The sequence below is a fragment of the Aulonocara sp. 'chitande type north' Nkhata Bay genome, linkage group LG4 (genome assembly GCF_057382095.1).
Source record: "Aulonocara sp. 'chitande type north' Nkhata Bay isolate Kocher_YH1m ecotype deep benthic linkage group LG4, A_spYH_male_GT1.1, whole genome shotgun sequence".
Taxonomy (NCBI): domain Eukaryota; kingdom Metazoa; phylum Chordata; class Actinopteri; order Cichliformes; family Cichlidae; genus Aulonocara; species Aulonocara sp. 'chitande type north' Nkhata Bay.
The window spans coordinates 30147217-30172152 of NC_141347.1; the positions used below are offsets into that span (position 1 = coordinate 30147217).

At 40.2% G+C, this 24936-nt stretch overlaps 1 protein-coding gene across 4 annotated transcripts in view; it reads left to right on the forward strand.

Moving 5' to 3' along the window:
- znf385c (zinc finger protein 385C) overlaps window positions 1–24936 on the forward strand; it is a 147395-nt gene that overhangs the window by 41960 nt on the left and 80499 nt on the right. For all 4 annotated transcript variants that reach the window (XM_086289780.1, XM_086289783.1, XM_086289781.1 and 1 more), the window contains exon 2: window positions 12206–12535. In XM_086289780.1, coding sequence (XP_086145906.1) covers window positions 12208–12535 — 328 coding nt within the window. In that variant the 5' untranslated portion in view covers window positions 12206–12207. The remainder of the gene's footprint in view (window positions 1–12205; window positions 12536–24936) is intronic.

The following is a 24936-nucleotide window of genomic DNA, read 5'->3' on the forward strand; positions in this document are numbered from 1 at the left end:
AACCGGCAACCTTCTGATTACAAGACAAACACCCAACTCCTGAGCCACGATCGCCCCTCATCCAAGGGACTTCTTCAGTCTCAGCTGACTGCAGGTTTCCCCAATCTTATAAACAGCATAATGACTGAAACCAGCCCACTGAAGAAATAATGGGCTGGGAGGTCAGTTCCTCTCTAATTATGCAAATTCTCATGACCATTGATCAACAACCACTGATCAAAGCCCACTGATCAATGGCCATGAGTACCATTCACAGAGACTTGGGGAATGGCTGCAATCACAGCATTGTAAGATGGTGACAGATGTACCCTTAGGCCCCTCCTTGATTCAGAGATGGTCTTTCCCAATGGACATAATGATGTTATAATAGATTACTGCTTGCAAATGTGTTAAAGTTACATGATCAAAGAGATGTAACAGAGGCAAGTGTAAGCTATAAGAGACAAACTGCTATGAGTGAGTATTGACAAGGATGTAAATATTGTATCAAAGCCATTCGTGATATTTTTTGACAGAGAGATGTGTTTCATTGGAGCTCTATAGCTGTGTTAATGTGTTTAAACATTCCTTTGAACCTAGAAGTATTCAGTATTTTTAATCAATTGCTCACCTCTTACTTATTATTCTCTGCCCTGGCTATATACTGCTGAAAGGAAAGTCAAGAAACTCAAGAAACTAATGTATAAAATGATTGAGCTGTATTTATTTTCATTAAATGTTAACCACTGCAAAGCTAACTTGTTAAATTATTAAGTCTCAAGGTAAAGCCAAAGATGTGAATGAGTGAGGCCTATTTTAAGAGGTCAGTCTTATGTTTTCAGATTTATTATTAAAATAAAGTCAAAAAGGAAACCACAATTCTAGGTTTATTTGCAGCATTGACCCTTATAGGATGAGTATGTGGAGAGAAGTGTGAATTCTAAAAGAAGGCCCCAGCCACGCAGGCCTAGAGATCATTCAGCCCCCCTGATGGTGACTGGGTGTTAAGGAAAAATGTGTATTCCCTGATCAGTTGCCAAGAGGCTGTTGACTGTTGCTAGGTGAAATTTGTCAAAAAGAGGTATACAGTGCTCTGCCAACAATTTCCTGCTTGCTTTGGTTGCTACCAGGTTACCACTGAAGAAGTTGACTTCAGAGACAATTTGCCTTTAAAATAAAACTTGTGGCTTACTGCTGGTACAGACACATTTCAAAAGACAGAACTTTATTTTGAAGGCTAATGTTCTGTTTCTCGCGTTTCACTATCGCTGAGCCAGTACTTGGCAAATGCTTTCACACAAGTGTTGGCAGACTCTGATAGTTTGGCACTTGCCCAGCACCACACAGTACGCAGATAGTGGTGGTTAGCGGGTGAACACAGCGAGGCTGCTAGATGTGACCTTGCATTTAAGAGGTGTCTACTATAAAGAAATATTTGCTCCAACAAATCTATAATAATATAACCTGGTTATTGGTTTGTCTGTTTCGCTAGTTTGTTTGCAGGATTACTCCAAAAATTATGGATGACAGTGAATGAAAATGAAAAAATTTAGACTTGGACCAAACTATAGGCAGATTATGCTCATTGTCATTGCACTTTGGTGTTGTTTTCACATCATCCAGCTCCCATCCATCTCTGTATTCTGGTACACTGCCAAGCTAGAGGCATGTGTATGAGAGGTTTGGTTTCTACATGCATGGGGCATAAAAATCTGTACGGAGGGATATTATTGAACCAGAAGAAAACTTTGTAGAAAACTGTAAACCAACCACAATTGCTTTGTTTCCTATTCTGACTTCTTTTATTCCTTGTATTCCAGGACATCTATTGTTTAGAAGTAGCGAATCAATTTTAAATATATAATTTACAGGACTATGTATATGTCATAGTTCATTTTTTAACATACATTCATCGATGTATATTAAATGTAAATAACAAATATTAAAAGATATAATCCTGGTCTTGTGAAAAAATAATTGACTTAATAATTTCAGCCTTAGCAAAGGTGAGTTTTCCAAAGTTTTCCATGCATTTTTCAGAATTTGTGACAATTCTGGCTACTAAAAGTTAAAGTTAGTGTTCTACGGGCATCAGACCATCTGCTACCAGACTCCTTGCCCTTCTGTACTGTATGTATCGCCTCTAATAATCTCTGTCTTTGTGTGTCCCCTTGAGTAACATGGCAACATAAATAACAAGTGCTCTTAGTTCTAGGTATGTAATCCTGGGAGTGCCACAGTGACGGATGGATGCAGGAGTAGCTCATTGGCAAGGACAACTTGCACGCCAGCATCAACACCATAGCTGATCCCTGGATAATACAGTTGGATAGTCTTGAATACCACACACACACACACACACACACACACACACACACACACACACACACACACACACACACACACACACACACACACACACACACACACACACAGAGATAGACATGTGCAGCTGAATCAGTCTCACTTACCACATGCTGAAACAGCATGTCAAACTGAAGTAGCAGTGGCCTTTATCTCCCTTTATCAGGACACCTTTGCATTTCTTCTATCTTCAGAAACCCCTTCCTGTTGCACTGATGTGTCTGTATGTGTCCATTCAGACATATGTGGAAAAGTGGAAATGTTTAGTTTTATGTGGTCCACCTCATTTGAAATAACAGAACTTCTGTTATTTCTTAGGGTGGATTCTGCATCGGAACAAATACCTGTTTCCTGTATAACTTTTAAAAGCATAAAATAGTCAAAAGCATCACTAAATTAGATTTGTTTACATCAGAGAAGGCAGTTTTGTCAGTGTTTCTCCCTACATGTGAGGAAACCTAACTCAGCTCTTTTGCTTCTAATGAATGTCCTCCTACAGAACTAATGTCATTAACAACAGGTAGGGATGAGGCTAATGCAATCAAATCCTCTCAGTGATTACAACTACCATCAGCCAGCCCCGCATCACACCAATGAGAAGAAGCGGCTCATTAGGAATGCTTGTAAACAATACACCACGGGCTTCAAAGAAGCCTCCTCCCTAAAAGCTATCAGCAAAAAGAGGCAGCAATAAAAAATAGAGAGGAATATGAGATGGTTTTAATCCAGCAGTTTAAAGTCTAGTTCTTCTTGTTGTTTGCTTATTTTGTTTATTACTTTCTAATTTTGAAAGCATTTCTACAGTGGAAAAGTGGCTGCGGAGGGATGAGACTCAGGTTTCAACTGCGTCTGTACACTGCTCGCTGGGGAAACAGGTTGGCAGGTTTGATGCATGATGTTTGTATATGCTGTAGGTGTGGCCACTAAAGGTAACATATAGAGATTCTCATGACAATTGATAATGAAGAAAAATGAAATTTATAGAAAACATTGTGTCAAAATCACCTGTTTTTTCAGTTACATATTATATGGTTTGGATTATTAACCTTAATCTGTTATGAGTAAATTAAAGTAAATGTCTTAATTTTTAATAATTAATAACACACCTTCATGATTAACAGTCGCAAGGCTACATTCATATGAGAAATATTTGGATTTAAACATCCCTTTTGTTTTATCATAAGTTTGATTCATGAGCTTAAATCAAAGCATCACTTAGTTTTTAAACAGACACCACGCCTGTATTTAGCTGGATTGATTATCTTTTTCCCTATTAATATATACAAACATAAATTAGATAGGAACGTCTTGTTCAGGTAAAGGAAAAGAAGTTTACATTTGAACAACTCTCAGACGTTTGTGGTTACATAACATCAAAAATAATCAAAACGTGTTCAACCAGCGTAATTCAAATAATATTTCAGGGTTCAGCACCTTTTTTACACCTTTATAAAAATGTGTTTAAACTTGATGACAGATGAAAGCTTGTGTGGAGCTGCAGCAAAAGATGAACATGATCCCTTTAATACGTTGCCAACAGGAGCCTGTAACAGCCTTCCTCTTTCTCTGCCAGCTAAGTCTGAATCTGTTCAGATCATTCTTGTCTAAAAACTGTGTGGTCAAAATACCATGGATTCCTTAATTATACATAACACTGTGAGAGAACGTCTGCTCCACATAGTTTCTTTCGCTCTTAAAGAGAAACAGATCAGAGGCCATCCCTAGCCACAACTGCCTTCTGATTCACTTTTTTTTTAAAGAGCTTACAATCATCTACCCACTTTAAAAATATATTAGTGGAATAACAAGTTTACACAGATGGAGGACTGTGTGTTTGCGTATTTGTTTTTGTGGGTGCAGGAATGTGCAGGCATAAAAAGGAAGTTAAAAAGGCTGTACTTAATTTCAGCTGCATGCAGTAGAGTGATGAACTGCACCTGTGCCCAACTTGCACCCTTCTTCCTTCTCTCCTATGTCCTAAAGGCAGTCTTTTTCCTCCCATTCATCAGTCATGCTATCTGGGCTAGAAATGCTTCCCTGCTTCCCCCTCTATGTGAAAAACTCTGTAAACTATCTGGGGAATTGCATGTTTTTCTTTGAAAATGTGAGAGTTTGGCATTTAAGTATCGGAACATATTAGCTGATAATTGCATTAGTGTCTTGAGAAAGTCATACAGGGCACATCATCCTTACTTGCAGGATTAGAGTTTCTTATCTGAAAGCAAAAATCCATACACTCTCTCTGCAAAATCTGTGGCCTGTCAGATCTGAATAAATCCATTTCCCCAGACATCTGTCAGAGCACACAGCATTATCTGAATCTTGCTGGTTGTGGATTGCTGGTAAAGCAGATGGTTGTACATTTTTGTAATTATTAGTTAGAATGAGTGAAAAAAGGACAGTCAAATTTTTCCCTTTTAGAGGGTGGACTGCTTTTTCTGGCATAATTTGCAGTGAAAGTGAGTGAAGGGGAAGCCAGCACCAGTCAGTACTAATAAATCTGAGTGATTCTCTCAGTCATGCATGTTCAAGCCAGCGGTGGCAAATGTCCTTGATGTTATTTTTAAATCTGGTCATCAGAATACCTCTGCAGATACGCCAAACACCACAGGCATGGCTCACAAACCGCCAGCGTTTTGTGTCGCACCTCAGCCAACAGATGCCCTGTGGGATGAAGATGACTAGCCATTAAGAAATTAATTAGATTTATTCCTGGCTGGAAATGACTTCAGCAGTGCCTCTCCCAAATATTGCTGTTGCTTTCACAACGGCTCATAACTGTCAGGGGATTGTGTTGTTTAGCTCTTACAGATTGTGTTAGATGTTTGCTGAAGCACACAGACACAAACTGACAAGAGGTTGGTGGCACGAGCCAAAGCAGATTGTAAAATAATCACCTCTTAGATAGGAGGTGAACAAAGTCACATCTTAAATCTGGACTCCAGGAGAGTTAAGTTTGTGTCTCCCCATCTGCATTTCTGTGGATTTGTGCATCTGGTTGATTGAGCAGTGTGTGTGTAAGTGTGTGCATATGTTGTAACTGTGGCTGAGTCTGGGTTTGTCCATGTCTAAGTATATCTAGTGTTGTATGGAAACTTTCCCAGTGTCTGTGTTTACTCCTGCTGGGCAGTTCCCCAGCTGAGTTTGTGGTCAAATGTGAATAAGGCGAATATGCGCCTGTTTTCCTGCATCGGCTAACTTTGGAACACTTGAGGTAGACGGATGTTTGAACAGTAGTGTAAAAACTGGACTGGTCTGTTTTTTTGCGGTCGAGAAATAAATGGGCCACACTAGATGGAGTCAGCGTATTCAGTGCGGTGGTTGTGTGCCTTTTGAAAACTGTAAAAGCTGGTGTTTGGCATCAGTTTCACCTGCTATGCTTGACCGAGTGCATGACAGTAACTCTGGAAGGGAACTGTGTCATTGAATAATAAGAGTTGAAAAGCACAAGGCACAGAACTTGTTCTTGCGAGGTAATAAATACAAGGCAAAACTCGGTGGAAAAGAAGCGAGTGAACAATCGTACAATGCAAAATCTTTATTTGTCAGGGTTGTAACAGATGAGTATCTGATGCTTTATAGCTGCACAAATCAAAAATACCAAGTTGCATCCTTTATTGAACTTTAACAGTTTTCAAAACAGCAGTGTGCATACAGCTGCAAACTGGTGAGCAGATGTTTCTTCTCATCCTTTGATCGACGTGGAACTAAATAACTCCTACATGCTCATCTTTACGGCTCCATTCATTCCACCTTTTCTACGTTCCTCTCTCGAGCACCGTTTTGAAGTACTAACATTTCTGAGTGAAATCTCAATGAAAGGATTAAATTCCACTTGAGCTCTGTTAGGAAAAGCTGTAGATTACCCTCTCCATTGTGTAGTTTTCTTTTTTGTTTAATAGTGCACACAATTCACGTTTATTTCCACTGTGACTTAATGCATCTGGCTTATTCGGCGCGCATAATTTAACGAAAGGGGGGTAACAATCCATATAGGATGTCACGCTCATATAGTCTTTTTGACATGTTGCTATAAAATCCCCCCAAAGCACGAAAAGAGAAAACTGACTTTTTCTTACATCCTAAAACAATACGAAAGTCATCCATCACTGTACATCCAAAAACATAAATTTTAATTTTGCTCATGTTCCTGTAAGCTTGAACACAGTCTGATTCAACAAACAAGGATGAGAATGTGTATTTCACATAACTTGAAACCATCCGGCACATATTAATAGCTGCTTCCTGGGGGATGTGTCTTTGAGATGCAGAAAGAGAAAAGTTAAGACAAAGATTGACTGACTGTTTGAAAGATAAAACCATGTAAAGTAAAACAGAATAAGAGATAAAAAGAAAAAAAGGAAACTCCAGTTTTTGTTGGTTGCTATAAAGTCTGCATATTACTGTTTGAAACTTCTGTTTATGCTACAAAAAAGAGGTGCTTCTGTGGTTACCAAAGAGTACATGGAAATGTTGTGAAGTAGATGAGGTAACACAACGAAAAGGAAATCCTAATTTGGCAAGATGTGTATTTGTCATGGTCCTGGGTCGTGCGACCCAGTGTTTTGTGTTTAGTCTATTTTGATGTTTATTGATTGTTTAGGTTCATTAAGTTAGTCCAGCCATCTGTATATACCACCCTTGCATTACGTCTCCCTTGCCCTTCGTGTGTTCATGTCTGTGTGTCTTGTACTGTCAAGTTCATGCTGTCAGTTATGTCACCTCCCCCTGTACTACGTCTCCCCGGTTCATGTCTCATGTTTCCTGTTTTACTTTGAAGGCCTGCATTCACTGTCAGTGTATTCAGTTTCACTCCTCCTGTCCTGTCGTTAAGTTCATGTGTGTCAGCTGCGTTCCCATGTGTGGCCACTTCCCCTGATCATTCCTCATGTGTATTTAGTCTCTGTGTTTCATGTAGTCTGCGTCGCGTCGTCTGTGTTCCCACCCTCCATGTTTCCATGCCCGGTCTGTTGTATTCATAGCCTTACCATAGTTCATTCCCAGTTTAGGTTTCTGTTTAGTTATTGCTTTTGAGCTGCCCTTATTCTTGTTTGTTTCTCTTGCGTTACCAGCCACAATAAAAGGCTCGCTTTTGTTTAAAGTTTACTCCCGTGTCACTCGTGTCTGCACCTGAGTCCTCCACGCACTCTCCACACGGTCTGCCCCGGCGGTCCGTGACAGTATTAGGATATTTGCTTAAGTCTCATAAAACAAGACTGAAATAACTAGTGTTATGCAGATCCTTATTTTTAATGAAACAACCAGCTCCTTAGACCAGACACAGACTTGTGTCATTTGTAACACATGAATGCAAATTTGAAACTTTGGGTTTTCTCACTTTGCTTATCTCTCTCCCACCAGCCGCTTACAGGAAATTGTTTTTTTTTTTTCATACTGTTGACAAGCGCTTGAGCACAGAGGCTCACCGGATTGTTGCGGTAGGTTGTTTACACTGCAATAGAAATGGTCTGCTTTGAAAAACTTTTAAAAGCAAGCAAATGTACAAGCGGTTTAATTTACAAGACGGTTCAAATGACAAGAAGTAAACATGATAATTGGTCTTTATGAAGTTCTGCTCGGTGGAGATACATCACAAGAAAGCTTGTAAACTGTTACCACATCCCATATCTTTCACAAAGGCTATGACAGACATGATATGTCTTAGCTTGTCATTTTGGATATCTTATAATATAAATATCTTTAATGCTGTTAACCTCATGTAACCGCATGTAAACCTTGTAGGTTTTAATAAGAAATCAGATTTTGTCCTGTCCAAGTTCTCTTTTGAGGTGTAACTGATCCCCCACTGATGGGATCAGCGTGATGCTGTATAAATAATTATACATATAATATAATAAATTTCCCCTGTTTTTTTTCTTTTTTGCAAACAAACACACATTCATTGCCAAACAAACACACACACACAAACAGAGTGAACAAATGCCCTCCCTGTGCGCTCCCAAAGAACTGCTGCAAACAGAGATTAGAGAAAACACATCAATTCATGTGCCAGTGCTCTTTATTTACTCTCGGGCTTGGGTTTGGGGTGATAGGGACTGCAAACACTCTGTCCTAGCTTTCGACTACTGAACTAGCCATACAACAGTTGAGGTTTCTTTCTCAGTAAGCACTGCACTGATTCCTGTATAATTACACTCATTAGAGGACCGCAGCCTGGACTTTACATAATCAACATTGATGTGCTGGGCACAAAGACATGGACCTCAGGCCCGTTCTGTAGTTGCAGTAATGACAATACAGTCATCATGACAGTAATGATACTTTGATGATGCCAATTATACAAGAGACTTTGTTCTGTCTTTACCAATCTCTCCTCACTCTTTCCATGTGTTTCTTTCTGCCTCCCTGGCACCACTGACCTCTATAATAAATGCTCTGTGCTTTAGTTGATTGTCAGGAGGATTTTGATCCTTCCCCATCTGAAATGCATCAGACAGGGAAATAGATTATCCCCTTCTGCAGTCATTTTGCTTACAGTCCTTGCTGTCAGGATTGCTTTATGCAAGAAATCTGGGCTATTGATATTTTGTATCCAATTATTTAGACAGGAGTCTTTTTCTTCTACTTCATTTCCTTTTATTTTTTTAATCTCCTCTTACCCAGTGAATGCACGACATCTCCGCATATGTGTGTGTGTGTTGTAGCTGCTTTAATGCTTGTTAGCTTGATTAGATTATTTTCATTTTTTTTTTCAGTTGTGTTTGTTGCGTTGCTAAGATGAGTCCATGTGGTTTTGACAGCAGATTCAATATATATTTTATAAATTTTAAATGCTTGTGTTTAGTTTGCAATTTCTGCATGTTTGATGAATTGCTGCCCTTTACTAAAAAAAAAAAAACTGAGGTCAGCATATGTTTGTGTTTGTGTGTGCAACTGTACACATGCATGGTTTGTGTATAGCCATGCCTGTACATGCATGTCTGTCTCATGGCAGTTTGAACTGGATGTGGAACATGTAACTTGCATGCAAATCTCTGCTTCCAATTGGCTTCACTTGTTGTCAGTATTCCCCTCTCATCAGGGTGATTTAAGAGCTGCTAACTGCCATGCAGTGTTTGCGCCGGTCCATCTGGAAGCCAGTTTCTGCCTGAACCAGAATGCCCCCATGCCAACTGGCCACAGAGGATGGGTGGGGGAGCTGTCTGAGGTGGGCCAGTGGCTGGTTTAAGCTGGGGAAAGTGCAACAGTATTTCAGGATCAGCGAGCAGCGGACGTAAGATCGTAAATAGAGTTTTTATTGCTGAGCTGCTATGCTGGGTGAGCCTCAGTCTTTCAGCAAGATCGTAGCAGTGATTGATGTTTCCAATGTGCCGAGGGAGGAGGCTGTGCAGCGTGGGGGTGCATCAGACAGCGGAAACGGCGGACATGGCAAGGCTGGCAGAGCCTCCTGCCCTCCCTCATTTCCCCAGGGTTACCCCCTGACAATCTCCTGTCCTGTGTCAGCCTACAGATCTCTGTGTGGACACGGCATGGACTCTTGTCTCACACAGCTTCTACCTTGAGCTGGAAGTGTCTTTAAAGTCACTGCAGGATATTCAGTACAAACAGACTCACATACTCACTGTTGAAAAAGCTGGAGAAACCTTTTGGTCCTGGTGCTGCTGTTCATGAAAGTAGCTGGTTCTGTCCATTGTCCTGTATCATAACATTGACAGAGAAGTAAGGGACACCGGTGAGTGTTGTTAGAAGTGAATTCCTTGAACAACCCTGTATGTACTTAAAAGCACGAGACAATCTGCAGCTCTGTTTTTCCAAATATAGATGCACTGAAAAGCTTAAGAGCATGCAGCCTAGAGATTCCGGGTTTCTTCTTCTATTTTAGTAACACAACAAAGCTGACTGAATTAGCTGTGAAAATCTGTGTAAGATCAAAATTACGCAGTTAAATGAAAATCTCACTTTTATAACATACACAGAGAATTTCAAATATTTCTAAATAAAAAAAAAACTGTCTTACGTACATCAGTCTTACGTGTGTCAAATCCCTATATAAAGGTTTTCTTCATAGCTGTATAACCAGATGACTCATGTTCAAAATGTAGATAGTGTAGCAGGTAGAAATACGTTCCTTCTGTGAGCTTGGCCATTTTTATGTGTCATGCTACATACATTTCCACTGAAGCTCTAAAGTTAACTTTATTCACATAAAATAAAAAATAATTTTTAACATACAGATCTGTGCTACACTGGTCTCTATGGTAACAGTCATGCCTGCATGATCTGAAAGCATGGTCTGCATAAGGTCACAATCTACCTTTGCAGAATTGTCCGGCTGAAAAAAAATAAATGTATATATGAATGTTAGGATTCTTTAATGGTCTGTAAGGAAATATCTTTTGCAAGGGTGCAATATGCTCTCTATGTGTTCTGCATGTCTTCACTAAGGTTCTTGTTTTTACAACCTTGCTAATTTAGGGTGACTAGTTGAGTTGTCTGGCAGGAGTGAGAAGGTTGCGTGGTTAAGGACTACAGAGATTTTTTTTCATTCAGTGCCAGAGAGCAGCATTGCTCAAAGCTTTTGAGAAAACATCTGATGGAGCCTCTTGAGTGCTCCCAGATTGGCAATGTGAATAGCAGCTTTCATGGAGGCTGCTTGCTCTAATGTGTTTTTGAGTACTGTGTGTGTGTGTGTGTGTGTTTGCTCACATTTGTGTGTCCTTGTGTGAGCATTTTCTCTTAATGCTTGTATGTACGTATGTGTCATAGGTTCAACTTTACTCTCTGCGTATGTGTGTTTGGTGCATGTGTTTGAGCAGTTTGGTTGTTTACATAAATAACTTGAGGCGGAGGCAAAAAAGCCAGCAGCAGAAATGCACAGCTGGGTGTGTTTCAGGGACATTTTACAGTGGTGATGGCTCAATCCTTCACAGAGCTACAGTAGAGCTACCTTCTCATTTATTTATGTGGAGTGGATGCATATGAAACAAATAGCTCTTATTTTCAACTGCTTTCTTCGGAGAATCTTAATTGTCTCTTTCAATATTTTTGGCCTGCTTATCTTCAGCAGACACATTTACAGAAGTCTCTTTATCCATTTGTACATAGTTCTGGTAAATAAAGTGTTTAATATCCCATATACTTCTATATTTCCTAAAGCTGCTGATGTTGAAGAAATACTGTAGGTTGTATAGTTTATAGTTTTTCCCCCCTATATGCACCTGTTTGTTCCATGCACAGTTACTTGAAGATCCTGCATAGAGGCGGCATGGTTTCCACTGCAGCATTTTGGCTTGCAGGGGGGGACAGATAGCACTCTGCCATGGAGTCATCCTAAGTGAAATAGCTTGACATAGGAGCCTTACTGTTCCTCTGAGAGTCACACTGCAGCACTCTGTCTCCCCCAAGTGGTACTTCCTTGCACCCCGGACCTCCACCATATGAACAACAGCTGACAGTGTGATCATGCTTGCACTTGTGCCCAGCATTTCTTTTCACACTTTCCTAATCTCTTCATAAATGTCCAAATAAACATCCAGATGAACAGCATCATCTTTTTGGGCTCTTCATAAATGTTTTTTGTTTTTATACACGTGTCACTGTTCAGAGGGTATTTGATTCCACACACTCCTTGACACTTTAGGAATCAAGGGTATTTTTGCAGTTGTCCTCTGCAGCTATCAGGTTTTAAGAGGGTTTTCCTTGCTGGATGGGCCAGGCCAGACCAGACTGTGATAAGTTATTCCATAATGTTTTACACATCTTCTCTAGCCTTCCTCAGAAAGAAAAGGAGGATCCAATGTTTCCTTGGGTTTTGTGTGTATGTAATTGCTAGCCTCTAAGGGTACTTTCTTCCAGTTTGTATTAAACATCTTCTCCATCTTGCTCTTTTCTTCTACCACAGGTATGAAACGTCCGTTCAGCCCGTCGTTGCTGCCAACAATCGAGCTGGACAAAAGGACGGGCAGCACTGAGCTGGTAGTGCAAATGGACAGCGAGCTTTCCTGCAGCATAGGGGATGAGGGCGTACGACCAGATGAGCAATCACCAGGGGGCGCCTTGCATTCTACGCTCTGCAGACCAAAAAGGGAGAGGAAGCAACGAAGCTACACATTGTGTGATGTGTGCAACATACAGCTGAATTCAGCTGTACAGGCCCAGATTCACTACAATGGCAAATCCCACCAAAAGAGACTCAAGCAAGTCAGCAATGGCAAGATACCAAACAACGCAGGTAGGTCTTAAGCGCTGCTTGACTGACCATTTGTTTAAAGTTGCAAAATAAGATATACATGCAGAAAAGTGGATAAAGTCTTTAACTGGATTTTTATAACAGTGTCCAGCACAAGGGTCATGCAGCTTAACAGAATCCCACACACTGTTCACAGCACACTGTCACAAGTTCCTCGTGCCATTCCTCTGTATTTGTGTTGAATAGAAGTTAAACAAATTGGATTCTATTTGGTGAAATGTGTTCAGACACAGCCTTGGGCTGAAGACACAAACACACGCACGGACACAGTAGCATACAAGTAGAGCAGAGCTGAGTGAAGTTAGAAAACAAGAAGCTAATTAAGTGCTGCTTGTGTTTGATGGTTGTGTTCCTGGAAGTGAGGCGGCTGGAGTGAAGTTGGACATTTTTTCATTCTAGTCACAGTCTTGTTTAGAGCTCTGCTGCAGGGAAACCAGTCTCTCAGTTAAATTTGACGTGTTCACACTTTCATTCGCTTCTTTGCTCTGTCTCCAGCCTCGGCAAAAGACGTACATGTGACCAAAACATGTATGCAGACTCATTTATCTCAATAAAAAGAAAATACACAGGGCATTGTGCAAAAGTCTGTCACCTTCGTTTCTTTATAATTTGCCAGGAAAATAGGAAATAGGTTTATTTATTTATTAAAAACATGGAAATAAGAATGGAAATGCAGTATTAATGTGGAAAAAAAAGAGTTGGTACAATGCTTAGAGACTTGAACATCAATATTTGGTATGAGTACATTTATTCTTCAATACAAGCCGAACTCTCTTAGGAAAGGTTTCTTTTAATTTCTTTAAGTAATCTCCAGGAATAGTTCTCCAGGATCCATGGGATGAAATTAGATTCATATTTACTTTTGACAAGATCCCCATCATCATTCGCTGAAACGAAGCCCCGCATTATGACAGAGCCTCTACTGTGCAGATGGCTGTAGATGCTCTTGTGTAATTTGGCATACCTCAGTCTTTTCTCCCAGTGTCCTTTCCTTAAGAATGACTTCTTGACAGACACACTTACACTGAGGCTGTTTCTGATCAGACTTCAGCAAACAGTAGATGAATCAACTAAAGGGCCAAGTGCATCTCTCCGATCCTCTTTCAGCTGATCTTTACTTAACTATGTTTAAGGAAAGGACTTTCAGATACTGTTTTATCAGCTATAGATAGTTTTTTTTTAACCCTTCACTTGTCCAGTTTACTCAAATTCCTTAAGGATACACTGTTCACCATGCCAAGATATGGAAGGTTTTTGACTCTCTTTGCAAATCACCTTGTTAGTGCAAAATTACAATTTTATCTTAGTCAAACTGTGTTATCTTTGGCATTTTTCATAGATTCAGTCTAAAAAAACGAGAACAAGTTATGTATTTTTGCAAAAGGTTCCTACGAACAAAGTGCCTATAGATCTAATTCAAAATTGTGAATTTGCTAAGTTGGCTATTATGTCCGATGAATCCCTTGAATTAGGTGCCCTTTTTATGCTAGAATAATAGGTCTAAGGGGCCAAATGAGTAGAGTTAAAAGTACTGAAAAATCCGCCAGTGTCAAAAGAAAAACTTTATAAGATCACTTGGAAGAAAAATGTAAAGAACAGAGGGGTGACTCAAAACTTTTTCTTAGTACTATGAGTTTAACAAAGTTTTGAAACCCAGTTCAAACACAGACTGGCACATCCTTTAGGTGGTTTACATGTAGCAACATGTTAATCATATGAGACAGAAGTCACATTTGTATTCGTGTTGCAAACAGGGAGAACGTTGTGATTATACTTGAGCAAAGCTGGTTTCTGTGCTGGAAGTCTGTCACTGTCCTCAAACAGGTGCAATAGATGATGTGTTTAGATGTGTTTGCATTTGAGCAGGTGTGATTTTGTCACACAAATCAGCATTTGCAAAATTAAGATATGATTACGGTTAGATTTTTCTGAGGAGGAAGAGTAACCTTATCCGAAGAGAGCTCTTTAACAGGTTAAATGTCAAACCCTGAAATGACTCAAGGGGTGTTAAACAGTTTAATCTCCAAGACAGCTGAGGGGCTGTATGCAAATTGCAGATATTCTCAGATGAGACACTGCTCCACCAATAGACCAAAGTGTCATAGCGTCTATTTTTAAACATCTCCCTTCATTACAGCTAAATCATTCTTAAAAATGTTCTGCAAAAGAAAGAAAGAAAGAAAGAAAACGGGATGCCATTAAGCATTTTTTTCCTGCTTAAGCACCCCTTAGCTGATGTTTGAAAGAGCTATCTGTAAAACCCATTAGTGCTCAGCGATGGGAATAACGGCGTTACTAACGGCGTTACTTTTTTCAGTAACGAGTAATCTAACTAATTACTATTTCTATCGTTACAACGCAGTTGCCATTACTAACAAGAAAATGCGGTGCGGTCGCGCTACTATTTTTCAACAAACAGACGGTTGAAGCTGTCTTCACCTTACCGCACATAAGTAATCTGGGTGCTACAGCTTTAAGCAGCTTCGCGCGCTCCCGTGGACACTTTCTGGCAGATGATCACTTTTTGGCACAACACCTGGAGCTAAGAAGGCAAAACAATCACATGAGTGCTGCTGTTTAACTGAGGAAGGATAAAGTAGTCGTGGTAAGCCAATCACATGACCACTTAAAGACAAAGCAACAAGGTGATATATACCAGTGAAAATTGTGTTGATAGGCCACGTAAAACCAGAGTCATGATAAACAATATATACGTGTGTTTTTTTCTGAATAGTTTTGTCACGTTTACTGTCTAAGGACAGCGCTAGCAAGCGCTCTCTGCTTATGACTAAAAAATTTAAAAAACAAAACAAAAAAACAGCCATTTCGTGTTGGTGGAAAAATGCACCATGTCGACCAATCAAAAAATGATATGGCGACATGACCTTTGGTTGTTTAAGAAGAGGGGGAAGCTTTAGAAGTGATGGCGAGAGAGAGAGAGAGAGAGAAAGACAGCAGAAAAAGAGAGAGAGCGAGTTTTGAGATATGAGAGATTTATGACGTTTAGCATGTTTGGAGTGTGTGTTGTCTTGTGTAGTTAGTGTGCAGTGTTGTGGATAGTTTTGTGTTGTGTGTCAGAACAATGAGGCGACTGCTGTCTCCAGGTAGAAACAGGAGTGATACACCTGCTGTCAGACCTGCAGGTATTAGGCTGTGATGTTCTCCTTTATAGTGGACAGAAATTATTTTTTTTATTTTGGAGTGACACAAATAATTTGTGTGGCATCATATTGAATGCAGAACAGCTGATTGTTCTGTAAATAGTTTGAAATGGTTATTTAAAAAATCAAGGTAAAAGGTAAATGGATGCAAATAACTTTGTTGTTTGCAAAACTTGTGCATAGGATTTTAAAATTAACAATTTATATTTGCACTTAAAGTTATGAAATATGATTCAAAAAACATGTTTGTGGTTGTTACAGTAAAAAATATAACTTTTTCTAATCGGATTTTATGTTTTTGCCTGATTTTAGATCAATTGTGTTAATACAGTACGTAAAAAATGAAAACATAACTATAAATTCAGACACGTGAGGTTGTGCTGAAAAGGATGATACTAAACAAGGCAAAGTAAATAGTTTTTAAAGGTGAAATGTGGAGGGAAAATCAAAAGTAGTTAAAAATGTTAAAAATTATACCCTGGACCCCAGAGGGTTAAACTTTTGTTTTTTAAAGTAACGCAATAGTTACTTTTCAAGTAATTAATTACTTTTAGAATCTTGTAACTCAGTTACTAACTCAGTTGTTTTTTTGAAGAAGTAACTAGTAACTATAATTAATTACTTTTTCAAAGTAACTTGCCCAACACTGTCAGTGCTACACTGGAACCCTTGCAAAATAAAATGTGCGTAAGTTGAAATAATAAGTAAAAGTAATCAACATTAAATCATAGCAATCATAGCAAAAAAATCCAATATGACAGTGGGTTTCCCCAAATTAATCAGCCTTTATCTTTTAGAAAACAATCTGTATATTTCGGTATTTAATGATAAAGTAGCTTCTTAAAATAACATTTAACGTAATTGTTTTCTTTTTTAAGGCAGTAGAGATGGACAGGAAATGAGTGCAGGGGAATAATATGCAGCAAAGGTCCAGCCAGCTGAGAGCTGAACCAAGCACTCAGCTGCTAAGGGCCCATGCGCCATCCTAAACTGTCTGATCAAAAAAGCGTACATAATTTTGGTATTACTTTTCTACAGAGAGGAAGAAACTTTCATTTGGGAATAGTCTGACATTATTTGAGGCAATTTTATTACCTCTGATTATTACTGCACTTTGTTTTTTAATCGGTTTAAGAAATTGGAAAGTACACAGTTAATATGCAAGGTGACTTGAATAATTACACATTTTCTCTTTTTTTTGTAACTAATGTGAAAAGTAAAATCTTTCAAACCCAGAAAATATTTCACTGTTCTTTTTTTTTTTTGTTAATAATCACACTCTATCTTAAAGCCTTATGCTGGCTAACCAGTAGCCCTGAGTCTTCAGAGCTTCATGTAGAAGTCCTTGTAAAAGATAAATGACTCATACACTTCCAGAGATATTGATTAGATTAGATTAGATTAGATAGAACTTTATTAATCCCTCGGGTGGGTTCCTCTGGGAAATTCGATTTTCAAAAAAGCACAGCACTGACAGAAGTTACAGAGCTACAGAATATTATATATATATATATATATATATATATATATATATATATATATATATACACACACACACACACACACACACACACACACACACACACACACACATATATATATATAAGTACAGAGACAATATAAATAAAATATACGATGGGGATAAATAGAATAAATAGGAATAAAAAATAAAAATACAAGTGAATTGCACATGAATTGCACATTTCAAGTATGAATTTGCAGTATTGAACTGCAGTTCAAGTAACCACACCATAATTCAGCGATCACATAATATCCTTCAGGGATTTTTCCAAACATGTTTTAAAATTGTATCCAGTTTAATGTAAAATAGTTCTTCATAAATACTGCGTATGAATCAGATTTGGTTTAACCGAGTCAGTTCCACGTTGCTGCAAATACGTCTGGAGACTGAAGCTAATTTGTAGTCATGTGTTGTTTTTGAAGCTCTAAAATATATTTACACAAAGCAGCACTTAATTGCCCTAAATGGCTAAAAAGCTTGCAGGAAATATAAAAAAAAGTTGGTATAGGTGCAAAATCATACTTTAATTTTTGTTCATAAAAGTTTGCCATCTCAGAACTAATTGTTTTAATAGCAAGCCATAAAAAGCCATATTACAAACTGGTTTTTGTCCTCTGGGCTTTAGAAAAGTGTGATCTTCTGTCTTATTATCAGCACACATTTACCAAGGCAGAATCAGTGATTGTATGGAGGGGTGTCGGGGGGCAACATATGGTGCTATCCAGACTACGTCTTTTCCGCATGCATAAGAACAGCACGGCTCTGTCTAGGCTCTAAACCAGCATACCTGGAGCCTGGACTCACATATCAAAATAATTTAACAAATTTTGAAATAATCAACCAAGAGTCGGAGAACAGATGTACAAATGTGAGGAATAAAATAAACGAAAACTTTTTTGACAGTTACTTTACAGATAAATGTGTGTCTTTAGTTTGGATCTATTTTTATTAAAAGGGGATACATTCTCCCTTACATGAACAACAGACTGCAAGTCACATGTCAGCTGTCAGCTTAGGTCTTTGCTGTGCGCTGAAGTGCAACTTTTATCATAAGACATGCTGTAATGCAAAGTGTTTGATCATTTGGTCTTTGATGCCACCAGCTTTTTAAGGTTAGAGACAGCTGTCCAGCAAGCATCGAGCACACCTGATAAATTCTACAGTAGTATGCACCCAACACTTTATCGTACACACAAGAAGCTACATGTTGTTTACTTTAAATTCCCAGTTTTGGTACACTGGTGCATGTGATTCATACACACACACACATATATAGTTTGTGACTCTGTGGCTGTGTGTTTATGTGTTGTTTTAGGTGTTGTGTGTATTAGTCAAACAGCACGCTGAATTGTTGTGGTGTGCAGATTCTCTCTGACATGCAGTCACAATCACGCAGCCTTATCTCTGCTCACCTTCTGCTGACTCCCCGAGGCAGCCAGCTCTGCTGCGTCCTCAGCTCCAGCACAGCTATGCTGCGTTTCTGTGTGTCTGTGTATGTATGTGCACATCCTCCTCATCTAGTTCAGATATTTTTAGATTTCTTAAATGTTACACAGTCTGTAACTCAGAGTGTGGAAATATAAAAAAGAGGCTTTGACGCTCCTGATTCTGTCAGTCTGCATATGTACAGTATCTGTGTTTGGTGTAGATGTTTATAGGTTTATTGCATAGATAAAGAATATAATATTTAAATAAGAGTGTATGTAAGTGTGTGTGTCTTTGTCTGTGTGTTACTTGCAGCGAATCTTCTCCATGTCGGCGTGTATTTCCCTCCCTCCATGCTTCACTGAGCTGACATGAGTCCAAGCTCTCTTTTTTCTCCTTCCTGTCTCCCCTCCTACCTCTTTTTTCTTCCTCTCCCTTTCTCTGGCATGGATGCTGGACATGTGGGGCAGCTAGTCATACTGAAAGATGAATGTGCCATTGATTAAGAGAGTCCTCTCTGTTATCATGGGCAATAATATGTAGAGAAGCTTGCTGACAGGGCTGAATGAAGAGAAATAGTCCAGATGTTTGGGTGACAATGGGAGTTCAGGTGCAAATTTATGCGCTTTAGTGTTCATTTTTATGGAAATGTTCCATAATGATATTAAAAATTCATAGCGAATACTCATGTGTTTGTTTTGAGATTGAAGAATTACTTTACTGAAGATGAAATAAAGTAAACAGCTCAACAAGAAGTGAACTTTTTAAACTCAATATTTTTTAGATGTCATGGCTCTTTTATGACTCCTAATGCTGGCTATATTTCATTCTGTCTATAGAGAAAAACGGCTACAATGCTTGCAATATTTCAATGCCACAGAGAGTTTTTTAGTCAAAAGTACTCTTGGTGGATACATTTTTTACACATATTGATGCATGTATGGAAAATATTACTACTACTACAACTAAGGCTGCATTTCTAAGTCAAGCAAGGTGAAGCTTGTTTCATCATTTCAAGAAAATTTAGCCAGATTGTCACGTAAGCCAAATCTTTTTTAAAAGTAAAAGTACAAGACAAAAGTCCAGCTAACAAATGTAACACATATTCTTTACATCAAATCACGTTAAATATTTAAGGTGCAGATGTGTAGGAGGTTTACCTCTGCTTGATCCATATCATATGCTTGCTATGAACCTGTATTGAGTGCATATATGTGTAGAAAGAAGCTTGTTGACAATAACCTGTTAAAAATATAATTATGACCTCTAACTTTTCCTACATCCCTTCCTTTACAAGTCTATACTATAACTGTATTTTTTGTTTGCTTATGAATTTGCTATTGCAACAATTCCCTGTTATACGCCTCAACGCTTTGACAATAAAGGCTCAGACAGCATATCATGTTGCAGAAATTAAAGTTGCAACAAAACATAATCTGGTCAACACAACATTAGTAGTCCAAACTAGCTTTACGCTTCTATTTAAATTGAATAGCAATAGTTCTGTGAAGTCAATAAAAACAAATGAAGTTGAATGTTTTGTAAAGGCCAAACAAAAGCTATTGCAAATCTTCATAATTCTCCCACAATCTGAAGTTACTGCAGAACCAGTTATAAGTCCATCGGGTCTTTGACTGCTGAGATGACTGGCATGAAAACAATATAGAATTATGACTTTTATCTTTTCAGGGTTTGGTTAATAGTATTTTAATATGGGGTTTAACGTTCAATGCAGTAGTCTAATAATTAAATATCGGTGAAATGTCTGGCTTGATTAGTGACTACCATCAATCCAGATGTCAGGTTTGCAGCTTTAATTACTGCTTAAACTGGAATAGTGTTTATGTTTGCTGCTGACAACCATGACTGTGTATGATCTATTTTATTACAGGCCTCAGTGATGCATGTAAATGTGTTTTTTTAACTTCAATGTTTTGTTGCATGTGTGTATGTTAGCATGCATAACCATGTGTGCATGCATGTATAAAGCAAATTTCTACTTTGTTTCTCCTCCACTGCTAAGTAGGGAGGCCTCAGATCAACCAGTCCTTAGAGGGAGAAAGGTCCTTAATCCTTTATGCTGTAATTAGTATTGGTATTAATTTCGGCCAAGGACATGCATCAATGTAAGGAGTCAGTCAATTAAAACTTACCCCGCCCCCAAACTTAACTCATTCACTGCCAGCCATTGGCAGTGAATGAGTTAAACCCATTGACTCATTCACTGCCATTGACGGCTATAGACGTCAATGGCAGTGAATGAGTTAAATGCCTCACGCGCATGCACACACACATACTTCCTTGTACTCCCTCGTTTACTTGCAGACCCCCCTCTTTTTCCAGAGCGAATGATGAAATCCTGTTAGAAGGGTCCAGAGGGGGGGATCAGGACTGTGGACAGCACCCTGTCCTGATGTGACCTAGCAAAGCCTGTGGATCCGAAAATCATTCTGACAACACGATGTTCGGCTGTGTGTGGTTGTTTGTGTTTTCTGTTAATCTTCCTTAGCATTGTGAGGCAGCATGAATGTGTCCTACGGATACATCCTCCATGAGACAGAAACCACGCATGATAGAATTAGCATTTGTGTGTGCGTGTGCCTGTGTGTGTATGTGAGGGGTTTTTTTTCTAGTTGTCCTTATCTTATTTGCTTTGATATGTGAACATTTTTGCAGTGTGTGTGTGCGTGTTAGTTTATGTTTGTGTTAGTGTGAGCCTCCTTTTCATGGTTAGACTCTTCATCGCGGTCTCTGTCTGACTCTATCTCTCCGGCTCTGTTTTTAAAAAGCGTGAGGAATTGGATTAAAGGCAAGGATTTTCTGCATGAATGCATTTGCACATCTGCATTTTATTTTTGCGCTGCCTTGCAATTTCGCTATTTTTTCCCCCCTCAACAGACTAAAATTACTTCACTCTCTTTATACATGCCTTTGGACATACATGTACAGACGTTGTTGGTGTGTGGTGTTTATGTAGGGACCGCAGTGTCTACTCTGATCCTTGTACATGGTTGATGTTGCTGCTGGGTTGTTTCTGTGTCTAATTCCAGGAAGCACTTGCTTCAGCTAATGTCATTTCACAGTTCAAGCAAACATTAAAACCTCTCCAGAGAGTATTGTCTGTAACAAAACAAATTATTTGAATAAACAAGAATATCCATCCATCCATCCATCTTCATCCGCTTTGTCCGGGGCCGGGTCGCGGGGGCAGCAGCCTAAGCAAAGAGGCCCAGACCTCCCTCTCCCCAGCCACCTCCTCCAGCTTGTCCGGGGGAATACCAAGGCGTTCCCAGGCCAGCCGAGAGATATAATCTCTCCAGGGTGTCCTGGGTCTGCCCCGGGGCCTCCTCCCGGTGGGACATGCCTGGAACACCTCACCCAGGAGGCGCCCAGGGGGCATCCTTGTCAGATGCCCGAACCACCTCAGCTGGCTCCTTTCGATGTGGAGCAGCAGCTGCTCTACTCTGAGCCCCTCCCGGATGGCCGAACTTCTCACCCTATCTCTAAGGGAGAGGCCAGCCACCCTTCGGATGAAGCTCATTTCTGCCGCTTGTATCCGCGATCTCGTTCTTTCGGTCACTACCCACAGCTCGTGGCCATAGGTGAGGGTAGGGACGTAGATCGACCGGTAAATTGAGAGCTTCGCTTTTACACTCAGCTCCCTCTTCACCACGACGGACCGGTGCAGCGTCCGCATTACTGCAGCTGCAGCCCCAATCCGTCTGTCGATCTCCGGCTCCCTTCTCCCATCACTCGCGAACAAGACCCCGAGATACTTGAACTCCTCCACTTGTGGCAGGAACTCATCCCCGACCCGGAGTGGGCACTCCACCCTTTTCCGGCTGAGAACCATGGCCTCAGATTTGGAGGTGCTGATCCTCATTCCCGCTGCTTCACACTCGGCTGCGAACCGTTCCAGTGCGAGCTGGAGGCCTTCACCCGATGAAGCCAACAGAACCACATCATCTGCAAAAATCAGAGATGAGATTCTGAGGCCACCAAAGCGAAAGCCCTCCACCACTTGGCTGCGCCTAGAAATCCTGTCCATAAAAATTATGAACAGAACCGGAGACAAAGGGCAGCCCTGGCGAAGCCCATCACCCACCGGGAACGAGTCCGACTTATTGCCGGCAATGCGAACCAAGCTCTTGCAACGGTTGTATAGGGATCGAATGGCCCGTAGCAATGGGCCAGACACCCCATATTCCCGCAACACCTCCCACAGGACACCCCGAGGGACACGGTCGAATGCCTTCTCCAAGTCCACAAAACACATGTAGACTGGTTGGGCAAACTCCCATGCATCCTCAAGTATCCTGGAGAGGATAAAGAGCTGGTCCAGTGTTCCGCGACCAGGACGAAAACCGCATTGTTCCTCCTGTATCCGAGGTTCGACTAACGGACGAAACAAGAATATGTAAAGTACAAATCACTGATAAGCTACAAGGATATATTTATATAGAAAGGGACTTATTTTATAAGCATATCCACAGTTTATCTAAAACACTGTCTTCCATGTCCTTTTTTTTCCTGGTGTGGGTGTTTAAATCTCCTGAAATGTGATGTGGCCGTCGAGTCCTGCACTTTGCCATTTTTTTCCACTCCACCCCCACATCCCCTGTCCTTCTTTCCCCCTGTTCTCCACTTTGCCCCAGGGTCCAGACCTCTGTGTGACGGCAGTTCAGATTCTGGGAAAAGGTCGACAGGCATACCAGGCTGACACACAGGACCCACTGGAGCAAAAGAAACGTGAGGTGTGGCTCTTACCGGGCCACAGAGAAAGGGTCACGTTTCTCAAATCATCCAATGTCTGTGTTTACTCAGGTTCTGACAGGTTGACTGGCTGTGTCTGCAGAGAAGGCCAAGCGATTCTCGCTATCAGCCCCTATCTGCCCTGTCTGCTACACAGACCCGTACAGCCACAGCTGCCGCAGACATATCTGCTAGATGAGTCGTACCGTTTGCCAGTTTGCTAAATGTCAGAAAATATCAGGCAGTTTTCAACAGTATTTTGTCATTTTGGTCACCTAGCATGACTCTTTTTTGTTTTTCTTATTTATCATTGCCCTCGTTTTGTCTGGCCGTGTGCTTGTTTTTTATTCTCCATTGTCAAACAGAGTTAAACCGCTGGTCTTTTCAGTGTAATATATGTAAGCATATTACAGAGAAATGCTTTTTCCTTCTCCCTGAACATACAGTGAGGAACATCAGACATGTTGTAGATTTTAAGTAAAATCAGGAAATGTACTATACAACCCAGTGAGCTGTCTTTTTTGGACAATTTTGCCCTCTTCCCCCACTGGCTCTTTGCTAAAAGACTCATGAAAGGCTTTCTTTCTGAGCAGAAAGGAGTCCCTTTAACCCCCCCTCATCTCACCTCCACCTTAGCCATCATCTGTTCCCCATCATTACAGGCCTTTGGAAAGGCAAAATTACAGCAGAGTGGCATATTACCAGCTGTATCTAAGGGCAGGAATGGAGGTTAGAGAGGGAAAAGGTAGTCTGGAGTAAAGGGGAAATAGAGATGAGCAGGAGTAATAAGGAAGATGGGGGTTCTAAAAAGGGAAGAATCACATCAGCAAGACTGAGACAGAGAAAAGCTTAGGAAAGAGGCTGACTTGAACAGAGAGAGTGGGTGGTATGTGTGAGAGGCAGACGTAGACTAACACTGTCATTTACAGAGCGAGGCAGAGCTGTCTGCTAATGGACACATGATATATGGCCACAGAAAGTTTGCAGTTCCTCAGAGTTCCCAAAGTTCACATATACCTCCAATTCTTCACAACCAAGCCTTCAGACACCAGAAGCGTCTTTGCAGAAGGTCATTGCATTTTTGTCCAGAGCATTTTATAGTATAATTTGGGGGGAATTGGAGCTAATCTCATGAGAGGCCTCGTGTCACATCGAATAAGAGGAAGCAACTGCAAAGTAGTCTGACAATGTTGGAGCGTTTGCTAGTGCATGGAGCAGTGGAACTCTAGAGACCCTTAGTGTGTCATACATAAAACTGAAGTAGACAAGCTTTTGTAAACAGATGTAAACTAGGCAGAATGAGAGGAAAGTGAGGGTGAGGGGAGGGCATGTAGCACACACGCGGTCATAAACGCATATCTTTTTGCCTGTTTCATATCGCATCTGCATACAGTAACATCTTAGCATTGTTATTTTACGAAAATTAATAACTGTCATCAGATACAACATATTAATGCATCAATATACTACCTGCAGAGTAGCAGTCTTTTCTAATTTCTGTAAGACTTTATGCTGATTGCAAA